Source organism: Branchiostoma belcheri, unplaced genomic scaffold, assembly GCF_001625305.1.
Source record: "Branchiostoma belcheri isolate BF01 breed outbred unplaced genomic scaffold, Haploidv18h27 scaffold58, whole genome shotgun sequence".
Lineage (NCBI taxonomy): Eukaryota > Metazoa > Chordata > Leptocardii > Amphioxiformes > Branchiostomatidae > Branchiostoma > Branchiostoma belcheri.
This window is the reverse complement of record NW_017804220.1, coordinates 1,968,979-1,987,641: the sequence shown is the minus strand read 5'-3', so window position 1 is coordinate 1,987,641 and position 18,663 is coordinate 1,968,979. Positions and strand designations below refer to the sequence as shown.

The window sequence follows — 18,663 nt, the reverse complement described above, 5'->3', positions numbered from 1 at the left end:
CACAAATTTCGGCTCGCGGGAACTCAAAAACACCCGGCCGAGCTTAGTTCAAACGTAAAATTCGGCTCGCGGAAACCAAAAACGCCGACCCGAGCAAAGTTAAAATTTCAACAAATTCAAACAAAAATGGATGCACTGGAGTAGATACAGTACCTCGCAAAACGCAAAAACTTTAGATCAACGTCAATGTCGTCGTCAGGCCTGGAAATCTCAGCCACGGTCCCGACGGCTGGACGCGGCGTGCGTCCCCGATGCTCAGGCCGAAAAATGCGCGTCCTGATCCCGGCGGCAACGAAAACTGAAAACCGGGATCCTTCGCTAATCGTAACGACGTTCCTTCGGTGGTAAAAGTGTGTAACATTTCTGCTACTATCACGTCAAGTTGGGGTAGCATCCGCGCGTAGAAAAACAGGAGCCTCCGAAAGGTGTGACCGTCCGGTTCCAATCGCGACCCCAGAGTGACATGTGGGGGGTCTTACCCCTCCCATAGTGCATAGCGACTTGGGATAGTGGCCTGTTTTAGAAAACAATCACTGTCATAACTGTGGCTGTTAAAAGGATTATCAACCAAGAAATCCCAACTGTTACAGTAGTGCCAACAGAAAGCTGCACATTTTTTTTAAACTGAAAGTGTGAAGATTCAAGAACAGAAGGCTACCTTGTTTTCAAAAAGAGGATGCTGAGATTGGTAAAAATGGTAGAGGGCCAGCAAGGGGGGTAGTGATTACGAATTATGCAAAATTTTCGCCGCCTATTACGAATTACGTTATTATTACGTTAATTAAGTCTCAGAACTGATTACGACTTTACGATTTGCGGCTAATGTCCAATTACGAATTACGTTGATTTTTGCGGAGGCTGCCTACAAATTACGAAGTCTAAACCGGCCTGATTTACGCCTTACGAAAAAGGGCTTGCAGGCCCTCATGGTATTGTTGCTGTAATAGCAATGTTCTTGTGCTCATTTATAGCCTTGGTACCAATTCCTATCAGCATACTGCCTCTGTGGTGTATACAGCATGCAGGGCATCTCAGCAGGGAACACAGCTGGTCTCAGTATATGGTCTCCTTGATAATTTTTAGTCTCTACCAAACTAACTCCACTGGTAAATAGTGATATAGGAGAATATTTGCCAGGGAAGTTTGGCCACCTTGTGGTTTGACTCAGGCCATGCAGTTCGGACAGAAACAATCGTCTGCGGACGGACTCCACTGGCCAATTTTAGTCTCTTTTTGGCCGAATTCTACAATCCGTATTCCCGCAGAAAGGCTTTGGTGGAGGCTAGATAATTTTGCGAAGATCTAAAGAAAACATGGCCATAAGAACATATTGCTTCAAGAAATAGTTATAGTAGTACTCGTGTACAGGACACAAATGTGTAGATAATTTCTGACACTTGCCATAACAAAATGGTCACATGTACAATGGACCAGTCCCACTATGAAAAGGGTCACATACATGTCCTACCTGAGGGTAGACTCTGCACTACAGTTAGTACTGTACTTCTTCTTATAACAGTATCTTTTTAATAGTTGTCTTGAAACCTGCTAGTAGTCTAGTTTCAAGCTAGCCTGGTTATCATGCTAGTTTCAAGCATGGGATAACACAACACAGTGATCTTGAAATTTCATCTGTGTTCTTGGTTCAGTTTAGAAGTCATTCCTTGACAAAATTTGGTCCAATTTCTTATGTTGCAAATTACAGTTCAAACTTCATGGTGCTTGTTGGGAATTTATACCCCTAGCTAGCCTGGGAGGCAGAGACAGTAGCTGCTAACAAAAAGAAGTTGAAGCTTGCTGACTGATGTGCCATCAGACACAGGAGGAACTAAGATCTAAGGTCTAAGGCTAGCCTGGATGTCAGATCCATAGCACAATTGCACCCATAAGTTCCCTCCGGCTTGTAATATCCAGTGTGCATACTGGATATGGATAATGTGTTATGGGTCTGGCACCCCTAGCCCACCTAACCTGGGGATGGTTGGCCTCCAGAGCTGTGTTTGTTTTGCCAGATTGCCCTTGGGACAATGAGGGAAGCCATCCTGTAAACATAGGGAGGGTGTGACAAATTAGTTCCCCTCCCACTAGATTAGCAGGCTACTGTCAATTATCTCTATCAACTTTTGCTGGACACTGTAGCTGCTGGTGCAGCAAAGTCTGTACTCTCTGGCAGACCAAATCCCCCTGCATGATACTCTGTTTGGCCAGTTTCTACTCTTTTTCAGCCACCTCCTGAAGCCAGGTAGAGGCTACCCTCTACCCTCTCCTGAGTAGTACACAGGAGAAGGAGACAGGGAGGGATTGAAAAATATGAAAGCGTCAAAGGTTTCTTTTTTATAGTCTCTAACACTTAATACATGTAACGTTATGTCTGTAAAAATGATTGATTAGCATTCTGAGAATTTAGTGTCATCCTCCACAGGCAGTTCTCTTAAGTGATGCTGGCTTCTGGTAGAGAGCCTGCGGAAACTGCGGTGGATGGCACCCAGGCTAGGGAGCTGAAGTAGTTTGGATCAAGGACAGTAATAATTTATATCCTTGTTTGGATCTAATGCTTGGCTTGGGGTGGAACCGAAAAAGTACTAGTATTCTGTACTTCACTGATTATTGTTGAATTCAAACTAAAAATAATAGAGCAACCTATTGTACCAAAACAGAAAGAACTTTAAGAAAGAAAATTAAAGTTTGCTAACATTGTAAGAATAGATCATGACATAATAAACTTTTTGTACCATTCTTCAGTTGAAATGATAACTCCCAATAAAGCTCAAAATTCACATCATGCATTTTCTGGCAAAAAGATTCTAGCACAAGCCAGGATGTAGCCTGGGTGCCATTTGTACATACATTTTCATGATAGTATATAGACTGTCATAAATTCTCGTAGACTCTCCTTTCTACAATTCCTGGCCAATAGCATGCTTTTATTGTTGAGATGCCTATAATGACATTAAACTGACCCACATGACCTTTTGACACCTAGGCCACACAGATCAACCCGTTTGTACACACACCCTCAAATGTCTCCACACCCAAAACTTTTAAATAAAACTTTTGATAAAAATTTCACCACATTCCAGGAGACAATAGTTTACCATTTGTAACAAAAATCTGCAGAAACAAAAAGGTATCTTCCCAGTTCGCTGCTACACATACCATTACATGTATGCCGTCGAAAACCCTCAAAATTACATGTAAGTTAATGCCCCGAAATAACACCTTTAGCCAACAATTGCGCATGAGACATATGTAAGTACTGGAACTAATCATAAATCAAAATTGACAAACTTCATATCACAGAAATGTCTTGGCCAATCTGTTAATTGTACCTGTCAATTGTGCTCTTGAGGACAAGTGTGTACTTGCTCTGGACATGTCTATATGCACCAGGAAAAACATGCAGGGAGATTTGGAAACACTTTGAATTGAGTTTTCTTCATTAAGATATAGTATAGCCTGCTTTCTTCTCAAAAAGCAATTACTACTTGTCCTTGGAAGCATCATATTTGTTCAAAATACATTTGTAGTCGTGCTTATAAACAACTTATCAATAGCAAAGCAGTGGCATATGATACAATTTATTACTGGATAATGTAGTGAACCTCAGATTGTTTAACTTATGGGGGATTTTTTGGGTTTGGAGTCATCCATCATATAAAACCTGAGTACAGTCAAACCTGCCAAGGCGACCACCTCTTCAACTAAACCACCTGGCCATCGCAACCGCTTTTTCTCGGATCCGAAAATTTTCCCCATTGATGCAAGCATTAAGCGATCTTCCCAGTGCAGCCACCTGGCCAACACGACTGCCACTACTTGGGTCTGCCCTTGGCCCGATCCCTTCCCATGGCGACCGGACAACGGGGTCATAATTCTGTAAAGCCTTCAATCAGTGGAAACATCTATTCTCAAACCGACCAGTTTGTCTTGGGTTTCGACCACCACATGATGTTTTCGAATAAGGACAAAGATGGCCGCCACTGGTTCATTTTGGATCAAGGGATATGGGTGGGAATTTCTTGGGTTTACGCCCATTTGTCATTACTCAAATGATTTACTGTGCGTGATTACTACAGAGGGTTTACGATTAAAGTTTCTGTACTACAGTTTGTATCATCCGTGGTGTTGCTGTATGTACTGCACTGTACGCCATAGATAGAAATCCATTAAACCGTGAATGGGGCTTACAGCCGGCATCCGGTCAGTTGTCTTTCAAAGCGCTTGAAAATGTTGATACCGCTGTGCGTACTCAGAAAATTCCTATGTGATTGAATTTGATGAATCTCAAATAGTCAAATACAGCTGTATTGCTTTATTTGCCAGGAACTGTGAAGTTTAGGACCTGATACCTGCCATATTTGACATCAAAACACATCGAATCGGAGACGATTAACTCTCGGTCATGTTGTGAGCCAGGAAAATAAACCCTTTTCAGGCAGACCACCTGTCCAACCCGACCGTTTTTCTCCGGTCCCCTAGGTGGCCAGCTTGAGCAGGTTTGAATGTATTGAGTTGTAAACAGGTACATGTATGGATGGAAAATCATTGCAAATAAGACTCCCTGTGCATTTGTTCAGAAGTATAATCCCAAAGTTATGGATAACTGCATAATATAAGTGCAGGGGTTATGTATAATCATATATAATGGTCATATAGATTATGTATAAATATGTATAATTATGTATAATGATTCAAATTGTTATGTATAATTATGTATAATGGTCCAAAGTGTTATGTATAATGGTCCAAAGTGTTATATATAATTATAGATAATGGTCAAAAGGGTTATGTATAATTATATATAATGGTCCAAAGGGTTATGTATAATTATATATAATGGTCCAAAGGGTTATGTATAATGGTCAAAGGTGTTATGTATAATTATGTATAATGGTCCAAAGGGTTATCTATAATTATGTATAATGGTCCAAAGGGTTATGTATAATTATGTATAATACCAAAATCATTATGTATAATTATACATAATTATAGTATAATTATCTATAATTTGACTATTCCCAAGGGACTCATCAACGCTTTCCGCATATTCATTACCACCTAATATGTTACCATAAAAAGTATTAAGACAGTTGGGTTAAGCGTTTGGGATTTATGGGTGGGAGTCCATAATTAAAACGTTTTTCCATAATTATATCGCGGCTTGTTCAATGTAAAGCATTGTTTTCCCTTGTGTTTCTCATTCTTTCCCTGCCATGTGGTAAAATGTGGTGAACCCATCGCTATATTTGCTCCAAAGCAAATATTGGCCTTTCTAGTTTAAATTGATTTTCAAAGAAAAGGATGTGAACAATCCAACAATAAATGATAAAGCGTAAAATAATTGTAGTAGTAACTGAAATTCANTGGAGACTTGAGAGTTACATCAACCTTTTATGTACAGAACCCACTGAAATTATTGCCTGCAATCATTGATTCAGAACTGTCCTTGAAATGACTTTCCTCTTTCCATCTTTTAGACAATACAACCTTGGCATTATGGATGACATTCAGGAAGTCACTTTGTGTTCTTTGATAAAAGGAAAACTTTCTATCTACTTTTGACAAATTGTTCTAGAAGTGCTATGTGTATGCACCAACAGTGCTTGCATCTGTGAAAAATTGCTTCAAGTGAAGGTTGACAGATGTTTCTGTGAACCTCTAATAAAACTACAGGGAAATGAAAGAATTTATACCTCCAGCTATCATAAGGCAATCAAAAGATAAACATACAGGCGGTAATAATATATTTGATTAGGAAATCAGCTAAATCATTTTTCTTTTTTCCCTATAATGTATTGTCCCTAAAGGATGTTATTTGCAAAATTAAATTCATTAAGGTAATTAGAAAGGTTGTTCAAGAGGGTGTTTATCTATTGAACGTCCCAGATTATTTGTATTTATGTCATCAAGTTTATCACTCTATGGATTTTTTTTTAATTAATAGATTTGCTGTTGAATTCTTACAATAGAATATTAGTGCGTAAAGGGACTGCTATACAATGTACATGTATGTCTATGTAGGTGAAAGAGGGAAAAAGTTCAAATCAAATGATAAACTTTATAATATTATGCAGGGCTTAAAATAGCCACCATCAAAATCCTTGCCATAGCAGAGAAAGATATTATCAAGCAATTTTTAATTAGTAAAGCTTGAAAAATGTGTGTTATTGAATATGAATCAAATACATTATACTAACAGTTTCAAGCCCTGTTTATTATATGTCCTATTTTTCATTGTCATGCTCCACCATTTTTCCTGTTCTTTAAACATTATTCAAAATGTTATTTGCCAGTTTCTTCTACTGGTACTGAATAAAAGTGATGAGTGTCTACCTACATACCTATCTTGTCCCTTGACCTCCTGATGGGTCACTCAAAACATCCAGAAGTTACAATGTATCTCCATAGTTTATCCAATAGTAATGTTGTAACTGTCTATCAATCAATCAATCTATCTATCTTTTAATCAATCAATCAAAATGGTTGATTGATAAACAAAGATCGAACCAAAGGCTGAAATGTGACTTCCATACATACATGTACATATTGCACTTAGTATATTGCACTTAGTTTACACACAATACAATTCGCTTATAATATGAACCAATTTCATCGAATTCATTTCAGTGTTCAGGATTCGTGAGTCTACAAGTATTGTTTAGTAATAATGATAATTATATTAGGCCACATCAGCAGTAAATCAGTTGAACAGCAGTACATGTTTCTTTCTTTTCATCATATCTTCTCTTATCCCACCGTCATGATTGTTTGATCATAGTTACAAGAAGTGGAACACCCTGGCCAAAATCAATGGATGTGCTGACGTCATCCATAAAAATTCCTTGGTGTGGCCTTATCTGGATGTCTAAGATTCATTAACATAAACTATATCCTCATTTTTCAGAACTACCGGCCCTGTTCTACCCCCTGTGACCCAGCAGGTAGTTTGACTGGACAGTACGAGGTGCTGAGCAGATCGGGCGTGTCAGCGCTCATGTTTGGGTCCAGCAAAGGCATCTTTGTATTTAACCTGAAGGTGCTGGATCCAGAGTGCAGGTACATGTACTTTATAACCATTAGCACACTGAAGTAGCTGTTTGGGTACCAATTCTCCATTTGTTGTGGAGTTAAGCAGCATAGGCAGACAAACAGGTGTTCTGATTTAAAAGGATACAAATAAAGTAAAAGAACTGTTTTACAGTTCAGGTTTCCACACTCATTCTGCATTTGGATTTGACTTCTTGTGCAAAAGTCATGTATATCATGTTAAACTTTCAATTACAATTATACATATATAATTTGTAAAAGATGTGTGACATGCAGTTAAAACTCATGCAAAAGCCGTGTAATTAGCTATATCATGTGTGGCTATATACTTATATATCTATAATGCATTAACGACATGTTTGCATTTACCACGCATGACACAAACACCACACATTCACACACAGCTTTTGCATGCATTTTAGTTGGGAAGTGCACAACATTTAACTGCATTTTGCAAGATTTTTCATCACAATTTAGTTGCATGTAGACCATCACAAAGTTAATTAATATGTACTGCATTTAATGTACTAGTACTGTATTAGACTTCCATTCTGTTGTACCAACTACATTATCATCATGATATACCCCTCCCTCTTTCTATCTGTCCAGTTACTGTGTACTACAGACCCAGTTTGCAGTACGAGTGTACGGCTGTCCCCGGGAGTCCCTAAACCTGTACGTGTACATCTCAGTCCTGGCCTTCATCCTGGGCACAGTGGTCATCCTGGTCCTCACCTACTACAGGTTAGTGATGCATACCTAAACCCAATTTTAGGTTCAGGTCCAGTTTCAAGTCCAGAGGTTTAGGTTCAGTTCCGGACTTGTAACTTGTAAGTCTGGACCTAAACCCATGGCATATACAAAATTGCATGTTTGCAACCTTGCAATGTTGTCTGGGTGAAACTTTGGCAACATAACATGGAGGTCGACACTTGACGATGCCCGAAGGCAATGTTTTCTTCATTTTGCAGCAAAGATTTTGCAATCTACGGAAGGTTTTAGGTGGTTTGGAAAGAAAAGGGGTATGTGAAATGGTCTTTTGTGGTAATAAGTCCGGACTCGGTTCTTGACTTTTAGGTTTTTTTGGACTTGAACCTAAACATTCTTACAAGTCCGGATCCAAGTCCAGTGAACTGGTATGCATTACTACTACAGGTACTACAAACTCATGGCAGAGGAACACCAAAAACTCCTACAGGAGCTGACAAACAAGGAAGAGGAGGACGGCAGAGGGGAGGAGGATGGAGAGGGAGAAAAGGAGGAAGAGAAGGAGGAGGAAATGATGTAACATACTAAGGAAATTTATGGAGTGTACTAGGACCTAGTGTTCAACATCTAAAATTCATTCAGTTCTACATACTAGCCGCCTCCATTGCATTCATTCATTCATTCATTCATTCATTCATTCATTCATTCATTCATTCATTCATTCATTCATTCATTCATTCATTCATTCATTCATTCATTCATTCATTCATTTTCATTCATTCATTCATTCATTCATTTTCATTCATTTTCATTCATTTTCATTCATTCATTCATTCATTCATTCATTCATAGTGCTTGGGGCAGTAGCATTTTTTGGTGAGGGGGCTGGAGTGCGGATATGTGATTACTTTTTACATGGCTTTTTCTTTTAGGCGGCAGAGGAATTCTCCTATTGGAGAGGGAAAACTCCCTCGTGGGCATACCTCAGTCAGGCATACACCCAGTGTAAAATATTGCATATCAATGCTCCCCAAAATACATGCCAACGCTCTAAGAAGTCAGCTATATGGTAGCCTGACATCCATTCTATTCTAGCTCCAGTTTCTTCTCTGGTCATCTTAGTCAACACCATGACTGTCACAGAAAATTGACAGTCTGCAGAAAGCGTAACAGTTGTATTTGGCTGTAAAACTGTCTTCATTTGACCTCTCTCTCTCTCTCTGTGTCTCTCTTTCTCTCTCTCTCTCTCTCTCTGTCTCTCTCTCTCTCTTGTTAACTCAAGGTTGATGATGGCAGGAGCAACAAGACCCAAAATGTAGTAGCACGTTGATGGTTAGGTTTTGTGTTTACAGTTTGAGCTAGAAGAAAAGAACTATCTTGACAGTGTAGTTGGAAGTTGCAGGATATGTGCAGTATTCATTGTGATAATGAATCTTTTATTTGTTTGCAAAAATTACTTTACAGCTGCAATGAAAATCTGTTCCCAGTTTGTTCATGTAACAGACAATTTTCTAGAGTATAGAATACTATTATATAATAGATGAAGTTACTATAGCATTGCTGTTACTAACAGTAACATGAAATGAAGTGCAGTGCATAATATCAGGTAAAGTCACTTCTTAGAAGAACATTGTACAGTATAGGTGTAGTGTGATACATTTTATATTCAGAGTTGTAGATCTATAATGCATAGATTTCTTGACATTAAATACATTTTTCATTTCATATTTACACAGATATGTTGTCATATATACTAGCTGTAATTTGACAATATTAAAAACACCATAGGGTAGGCCATGTCGATATTTCATCATAGAAACAACTGGACATTATAAGCTCCCCAAATCTTTTAATTTACAGAAATACATTTCCATTGCGGTATGGGCCATCATATTCAGTGCACTGCACTTAATATGCACCATCTATAACCTAGTGTAACATTGCAATGCAGGATGTATGTTATTCTGTGATCAGTGGTTGTACTGAAAATAACATGGCAAGAAAGTACCTTTATTCACATCTTCAAAGCTTTACAACTTGAACTTCAGGGACTACAGTTGTATTATTCAATTCAATGGGAGAAAAATGTGGCTTTTATGTTTAATAATAACAATATCATTTAGATGTAACTGTTCTCATTTTATTATACACTGGCAACAACTGAGGTAAAGTTACTTGGCAAACAAAGGCATCAATAAGTGATCTTTTCATCATATTTTGCCAACATAAAACTTTAAGGTATAAGTACAGAAGGTAATAAGCTTTCTTTATTCATCTCCTTGGAGATATGAGTATTTTCTGACCGGTCGTTACCGTGGTTCGTCCGAGTGGGCCGAGAAATTCTGAAAGACGCGGCAAATTTAGGAGCACGTGTAGATCTGCACTGCGATTGGTTAGGGCGGATTAAGCTTACACTGTGATTGGCTAAGACAGGTCGTGCCCCGCCCGTGTTCACCACGTGATAGAAGTCCACTTGTACATCACTGTTGCGCAACATCAATTCATGACCCCTAGTATCTACATAAAATCCATTTCTAGTTCTGTTATCTAGGAGGTGCAGTGGTTGGTCTGTATTTCCTGGTCTTTTCGTTTGTGCTTGTGGACAGTTGTTTGTTGGGTGACACCATTTTTGATGACAGCGAACTTTTCCTTGACACCAGTCTTGAGGGAGAGTTGATGTCAGATACCTGTGTGTGAAAAGATTCTGTTCTAGTAGGCGTTTTTGTGTTATGTACTTTTTCTGTCTGCTTTATGCTAATATATATATATGCCTTCATAACATACACAATGCCTAATCGTTTACATATTTTTCTCACTAAAACCTGACAAACGTTAACGTTTAAAAAGAAAGATTACTAGATAAAACGTGTTTCTTTCAAAATAAATGAAAACCCCGTCCATATCTATGTGCTGTTATTCAAGAAGGCTTCTTATGAGTGGTAAATGCAAGGTACAAGAGTGACATTTGGATAATTAAAAGGAAAAGATCCCAAGTACGTTTATGTATAAAAGTTTGAATTTTGAAAGAAAAAACACTTTACAACAAGAATTCCGAGATTTCATACCTCCATGAAATATGGGCTTGATATGTAAATGTAAATTTCCTCTTTAATTATGCAAATTACCTCCGCATTAACATGATATATGCATCGTGATGTATGTGAACTTTTGATTAACTTACAGATGTCCCAAGTATGACATTCCCATCATTCACCATTAAGAAATCATAGAATTTTTGCATAAATTATGCAAATAAGGTCATCATTTGCATAATTAGTATCTGTTGATGTTCTGCCTGCCATAGGTTACATACATTACATATATGAAAGTAGTATAATGTAAAACACTAATTATAGAATTTCCTCATTAATTATGCAAATAAAGTCCTCATTTGCATAATTTGCATTTAATCATGTACATCTCTCTCTCAGCTACCTACACACCAAAAATTATGAAAATATGTTGTTCCTATCTTGACTTATTGGCTTTTAAACATTTCGCCAGAAAGTGCCCTGCACTTCCAGAACAAGCTGCTAGGGGGACCAAACTCACACCACTTATTCCTGACAGGAAAAGCAATCTGTCACCAAAACATCAAGACCATACCATGTTCAGGACAAAAGATACAAAAACCGGAAGTTCTGCTGCAGTACCAAGGTCAACCACTATCAGGCCCATATTTGACCTTGACGTTTGTCTTCCTAAGACTTACCAACATACCAAATATCATCATAATCCATAAAGGCGTTCTGAAGTTATGCTGACCACAAAGTTGCGGAAACACAGACAGACAGACATACAGACACACAGACATACATACATACATACAGACAGACAGACAGACAGACACGCCAAAAACAATACCTACATTTTTCATGGAGGTAATAACAGCTGATTTGGCTACTCAAGACTTCAGGCATATCCAAAACACAGTGATGTTTTCCCAATCTTACCATAGAAATAGGCGATCTCCCCCTGCACGTGGCCGGTCTGCGCGGCAGGTGCAGGGTGCCCTGTGGCCAGTAGTCGAAGTCCTGAGTCGCCTTTTCTATGGTCGGCTTCATGGCGACAGGCTGGCCGCGAGACTCGTCCAACACATCCTGAACAACCTAGTTAACACCAAGAACGGCTTAGATTTTTTGATGATGAAGTTTGTACTCTAGTTCAACACAATCAGATCGTTGCTTGCCTCGAATTTTCAGTCGCACATCCGTCGACCTTCAGGAGTGAAGTGACCACGTAACCAAGTGGGGTCGTGTGGCGCAGTTGGCAGCGCGTTCGGCTCACACCCAAGAGCTAGGTCGCGGGTACGAATCCTGCCCATGTCACCGATCTTGTGCCATTGGGATAGGCACTTTACACGGCGAAATTTCCTCACTTCACTCAGGTGGAAATGAGTACCTAGCTTCGGTTAGGGACGTCCCTTCGGATAGGACGTTAAATGGAGATCCCGTGTTTGGGATAGCCACACTCTAAGCACGTTAAAGAACCCACCGCACTTATTGAAAAGGGTGGGGGACCTTCCCGGTGTGAGTGGTTCAAACCTTTCAGTCCGGTCTTACGCAGCTTGTACTTACATGTACAAAACTGGTGCGTTACGCCTAAAGGCGGTTTACCGGTTATGCGAAACAAACAAAGACCTGAGAGACACTCAACCGAGACGGGGGACGATATCGCTTACCAGACATTTTTTTCATTACTTGAGTTACGGGTCTCAGGTCACGTGCTCAAAGTAATTGAATGACTCAAGAAGGTCGACGGATGTGAGCAACAATCTGATTGTGTTAAACTCAAGTACAAAGTATGTTAATGTATGTTGGAATGTAACAGCACAGATGAGCTTTCATGCTAATATGATTTCTTGACCGATCCGAGTAGTCGAAGAAGAAAAGCGGGAAATAATGACGGTTCACCTCAGTGTGGTGAAGAATAAGTACTAGAAGAAGAGATAGCAAGCAGATGATCGCACCAAATAAGCAGGGATCGGCAGTGGCTATATCTACAAATACACTAAATAACTCTGCCGATACATGTACAAGAATCCGAACAAGTCAAACATCGTCCAGAATTCTAAATTTGTCAAAAGACGGTCCCAGTGAGATCTAAGACATGTTTAGTTTTTTTTTTTTCACAAAAACACAGTCCATTTTCTACTGTTCAAAATTAATGCGATACAATGTACATGTATAAGACCTGTCCTTGGTGCTGAAAACCTGGTTATTTAACCTAGCATTTCCAATGGCGAAAACTGGCTCCTTTATCCAGAATTCTAACTTTGTAAAAAGACAGTACCAGTGAGATTTGTTTGTTTGGTTGTTTTTTTTTTCACGTAGACACAGTCCACAGTCCATTTCTACTGCTCAAAATGAATGCGATACAATGTACATGTATAAGACCTGACCTTGGTGCTGAAAACCTGGCTATTCAACCTAACATTTCCAATATAATGGTGAAAACTGGCTCCATTGAATTTCTTAACTACTTTACTGAAAGATTACAACCGCTGTTTGACATGAAGTTGTTGTGTATCCATCTACCCTCTTCATTAAGTGTACACTTCTCCTTACCCTTGCCTTGAAGTCTGCCCATCTCAGGTCGGCGTCAAACTGTCTGTTCAGCTCCTCCTCAGTGGCGGGCCTGTAAGTATGCAGGGGAACGGATCGGGGAGACATTGAGATATGTCCTTCTAAACCAAGACAATGTCTGCGTGTGTATGCGCTGTACTAGACGCGTGCTGCATGTTATAAATATGGCATCACCCACATATTAGAGTAGTTTTAGAGCTGTCTATACTACAGACATGTATATTACCTATTTCATCTGTTGACCTGTACTTAGCCCGATAGGGCATGGATGTACAATAAAGGTCATTATTAATAAACAGTTAAAAGCATCCAATGCAGGCGATAAAGTAAGAAATATTGTGGATGAGGAAATCTGTCTGATATTGACATTTATCACAACTTCTTAGCGAATTTTCGTCATCATTTCATCTCAAATACCCCCCCCCCCAAAAAAAATTAAACGATAAGGAGTTCCTCTATCTTTTAGTTTTAACATTAAATAGCTAGAACCAATCTGTTGTCAGTCAGCAACATCAAATTTTACCAGTAGATGGCCTCTGAAGATTGCATAGTCCATACTATGGATTTGTATATCAATTTCGTCCGATGTTGTTTCCAGAAACTTGTTGTTAACGTGAATTCCACCTCATCTCCGTCAAATACTAACTTCAAATTTGTATTTACGTCCATGAAGGTTAGATATCCAGGTAATACGATACGCCAAAAAGCAGTTACTCAATTATTACGTTTTCAAAATCATATCCAGTTGCTTGAGTAACTGCTTTTTGGCGTATCAAATTTGTATTATTTTAGGACAGCATTAATTATAGTTGATTTTATCTTTCTAAATGTTAGTTTTTAAAACTTATGAATTTCAATTAAAAAAAACTTTTCATAGCTTTATAAAGATGTATAAAACGTCTTACTCTTTGGGCTTGTAGGTCCTCTCGAAGGTCTCTAAGACACCCTTAGGCGCCATGTAGTACACCTGAGTTTTAGACATGCGGAGAATCCTGGCTCCCAGGCTGACCAGGATGGCTCCTGGGGGCGTCTTCTCTTTCCTCCGCCGTGTCCGAACCGTCCATTCCTGGACAAGTACAAAACACTCATGTCAGTCTTAGTTTTATTTGTTTATTTATTCGTGACCAAAAAACAAACTTTACAGCAGGGATAAAACCCCCTGAATTGCATAAAGTTTGCGTACACAATTACAAATTACAACCAACAAGACAGGCAATATTTACATCCCTCATATACATAATAATACATTATTTTCTGCCAATCAAATCCTCTGAGTTTTGTACAGAGGAGGTTTAGGAAACATATAAAGCATGGAAAATGGTTGCGTTCTATTAGGATCTCCACAAGTAACTAATTTTTGAGGGCTATTAAACGCTTGAAGTTATGAAGAATGTGTGCAGATTTCCTTATCCAGAATCCTGAAATTGCATTGGACGCATTTAGCAACACGCTTTGTTGTATCTCTCTGCCTCAAAAGGAACTATAAAAAAGTGTTAACTTCGACAAGTTTCCCAAATACTTCAAGAAGCTACCTACAAATGTTGCTTGTTAGCAACGTTTTCCTCCCACACATCCATGACACTTTGGTTGTTTACTCCCAACGGAACAGCTTTTTTCTGTATGAGCGTCAATCCATCATCAGCTGATTATCGTGTTATGGATGAGAGAGATTCCGTGGGGAGTTAGGTAAAAGTGTTGTTAAGGCCATGTTGATTTGATTATATGGATGACATCCTCTGGGAACCCCAAAACTGATGCGCGCGTGCGAATAAAAACGTTTTGCCAAAAAAAGTTGCTTTCATTATGAAATCTCCGTGGTCATGAAGGTTGAACAAATGAGAACATAGTATGGTTTGGCAAATAATCTTGGCTTTAAATTCATTTCTTTACATTTTCGTCTTTTTCGTTTGATTTTGGCATTTTACGACATTGGTATCGTTTTCCAATGTTGCTTTTTCCAACCTACGGTATATATTTGCTCATGTTGCAACTGTTTTGTACGATTTACAGTGTGGTTGAAAACTTTTTGTTTTGGAAACGGCCAAAAATTCTTACGCGCGCGGATGTCATCCGTATAATCAAATCAACATGGCCTAAGTGCATATGAGTTGAGATCCAGTCAATAGCAAGACAAGCTAAGGCGAGCGTTCCCATCTAAGAAAATTATTGACAAATCTATCCTTGTCAAGGGTCACTAGGTGTAAGAAAACTAGATCAATTCGTACTATCTGTTATTTTGTACTAATCTCCAAACAGATCTTTTGGTGGCTGAAATATAGTATCAAAATTGGCAAGACAGTCACTGTATCAAATATAACAGACAGTATCCAATACGCCACCTTTAAACAGATACCAGTACAAAAATCGATAAAAACTCCCAAGAAAGGTCAAAATAAAACTCGGCTTGGGGAGTAATTTTCAATATCTATTTTTAAGACTACATTTTTTATGTTTATCATTATTAGCTTACAGTTATCAATCATACCCCATGACATCGCTTTTGTATACGTTTCGATCCATCAGTACATAAAGGGTATTGGTAAACAATAGCAACAATGAATATTCCCGGAATCATTGTGGTGTAATTGCATGCTAAAGGGGATATCTTCAGGGCACACAGTTCTCATTGAGGCAGCGGTCTTATATAACGAATGAAAATGAAAAAAAATGACCCATAAAATTTAGGTTAGGTGGGGGGGGGGTGAGTCAAAGTAAATCGACGCCTTTTATTTTCAATACCTGTGCCCTTCGCTATAGGACCCTACAGCTAATTAGTATTTACCAGACTTAAGAAGTGGCTGGAAATAGCAGAAATAGGCCTAATAGAGAGATAACATGCTAGGGGAGTTGTTCCGGTATTAAAAACACAATTAGACTCTCTGTATTTTCAGCCAACTTCTACCACTCCTTCCATTCTGAAGCTAAGAGGCTAACATCTATCATCAAACTTGAAATATTGTATTTTTTTATACTGAAGAAGGAAATGGATTGCATGCGATCAAAATGGTTACGCATTTAAATTAGGACATGCTGTTCTACCAACACCTTACCGTGTGGTCTCCAGCTTCCAGCACTCCCACTTGTGCATAACAGACGGTATCCCCGTCCAACACGTCCCCGTGCTCGCCAGGTTTCCGCTTGACGAACGCCTGGGCCGTACCGGGTCGGGCCCGGATCTCGGCGGTCCTGGGGCGGGCTGGCAGGCCGGGAGAGCTCCAGGCGTCCACGGTGTCCAGCGCGCTGGGAGCCTCCCGCGGCCGGACTCGGAACTCCCGTAACATCTGTACCTCTCCCTGAGATGGATCAACAATCGTCTTAGGATGCAAAAATAATTGTTTGCTAGTTCTACACATAATTTAATATAATTAAATTAAATAGACAGTGCACGTTTTGGTTTTTAAGAACACTAACTCGTTGAAATAGATTGTGAATGTAAAATGTTTGTATATCAAACTAACGATTTCTTTAAAAACAAAGTTATTATGATGATGTGTTGCAAAACAACGGACACATGGCGGCAAAGTAGTGACTGTTATTAAACTCGATTAGATCGAAAGTTCAGAGTCGAGAACAGTTTGTTTCTTGTTATACTATTTTAAATTAAGTTGATGTGGGGTCGTGTGGCGTAGCGGCAGAGTACTCGACTCGGAACCAAGAGGTCCCGGGTTCGAGTCCTGACATGCCACCAATCTTGTGCCCCTGGGAAAGGCACTTGTGCCCCTGAGAAAAGGCACACGTCTTTCCTCACTTAACTCAAGTGAAAATGGGTTTTGCCTTATTTGTATATTGTTCCGTATTTGTCCTATGCGTTGGTGACGGCATAAAATAAGTTGTGTGTGCCAGCATCATGTCTAGTCATGAAATGTTGGAATAGAAAAAAATAATAAATTGAATATTCGTTACCTTGATGACGAAGTAGAGAGAGTCACTCCTGTTAGTGTCCCTGTCGATCACCCTGCCGTGAGGGAGGTCCATCAGCTGAGACTCAAAACACAGCCGCTCTAACAGTTCATCCGACCACTCCTTAAACAACGGGAAGTCCCTGTGGACACGGAAACATTTGTTTCGTTATTATGCTTACCGAAGGAAAACATATTGTTTTGGCTCAGTTTCTTCTTCTCCAAACAGTGACCTCTGACCTGACCAATGACATGATTTGTTGACGTCTGTCACCATGGTGACTGGTGTTGGGTTGCAATTTCATGGTCTGCTTTATTTGCCCCTGTCACCATATACTAGTAGTACATGTATGTGAATGTATTTGAGTATTACTAAGAATTAACAGAGCAGACCATATCCGAAGGTAAACATTATGCATTTGCTTTGCAAATGTTACTTCTCTAGTTTCAGATCATTAAAAAAAATCTCTATCAGTAAAATACATATAATGTGCATAATTGCTTCGAGGAGTCCATTTCTGATACATATACTATAGAGTATGAGAATATGTATGGTGTTATTCTTGATTGAAAGCATACTTAAGTCTATTACGCTTGTTTGCCTTCCTGTTGTTGTTTTTTTTACAAGATATGCCCTTCAAGTTTTTCATGAAATTGTTGAATAAAGCAAAATTTTGATGTTAGATTAAGGTAGCAAAACAAAGAAAAAACGACGCGAGCACTGAGAAAAAAATCATCCATTGCTGGTGGGCCCAACTTTGGATATTTTTTCTCAAAATTTTCAGTTATTACCTTTAGACAAAGAACATTGTTTTTTAATTTGACAGAATTACTTGACAGACATGTACACCAGTCAAATAGGATTTTAGTGGTAGTAAGTGTAGACTCCATTTTGTTTTCTGCACAGATCTCGTTCCCAGTCACCTGATGACGTGTAGTTTCTCGCCCATCTCGTGCATGACGAAGCCTGAGCACGTGTCCACGAACGTGTCCTTATCCACCTGGAACAGCTCCGTCCCCTCCCGGGCCACGATAGACGCACGCCGCCGCCCGTCACTTAGCAACGCGATCTCCTGAGCAAAGGAAAAGAAAAAGAAAAAAGTTGGTTCTAAGGTTTCATGTTTTGGGAGAGTAGCAAGAGTGGTGTATGTGTGTGTGTGTTTGTGTGTGTGCGTGTGTGTGTGTGTGTGTGTGTGTGTGTGTGTGTGCGCGCGCGCGTGCGTGCGTGCGTGCGGGTGTGTGTATGTGTGTGACAGAGAGAGGGAGAGAGAAAGAAAGAGAAAGAAAGAAATAAACATAAGATCTGACAACCAGTTATATTCACCCTTCTCGTATTTTGTATTCTTCTTAACGTAACGCTTTCTGTTGTGCTGCTCCATTCTCTGATATGCCCCTTCTATTTTATCCGTTGTCTACGCCTCTTT

At 39.3% G+C, this 18,663-nt stretch overlaps 2 protein-coding genes across 2 annotated transcripts in view; one reads left to right on the top strand and one right to left on the bottom strand.

The window, feature by feature from the left end:
- The window catches only part of LOC109481809, a 61,382-nt gene extending 52,912 nt beyond the window's left edge, over positions 1-8,470 (top strand). The window contains exons 24-26 of the mRNA XM_019784397.1: positions 6,905-7,056; positions 7,657-7,791; positions 8,203-8,470. Coding sequence (XP_019639956.1) covers positions 6,905-7,056; positions 7,657-7,791; positions 8,203-8,335 — 420 coding nt within the window. The 3' untranslated portion in view covers positions 8,336-8,470. The remainder of the gene's footprint in view (positions 1-6,904; positions 7,057-7,656; positions 7,792-8,202) is intronic.
- Positions 8,471-8,529: 59 nt separating this feature from the next.
- LOC109481808 overlaps positions 8,530-18,663 on the bottom strand; it is a 24,093-nt gene continuing 13,959 nt past the window's right edge. The window contains exons 8-14 of the mRNA XM_019784396.1: positions 18,164-18,312; positions 17,244-17,382; positions 16,391-16,633; positions 14,246-14,406; positions 13,323-13,392; positions 11,709-11,864; positions 8,530-10,442 (exon numbers count right to left, since the gene is read on the bottom strand). Of these exons, the coding sequence (XP_019639955.1) occupies positions 10,299-10,442; positions 11,709-11,864; positions 13,323-13,392; positions 14,246-14,406; positions 16,391-16,633; positions 17,244-17,382; positions 18,164-18,312 (1,062 nt within the window). The 3' untranslated portion in view covers positions 8,530-10,298. The remainder of the gene's footprint in view (positions 10,443-11,708; positions 11,865-13,322; positions 13,393-14,245; positions 14,407-16,390; positions 16,634-17,243; positions 17,383-18,163; positions 18,313-18,663) is intronic.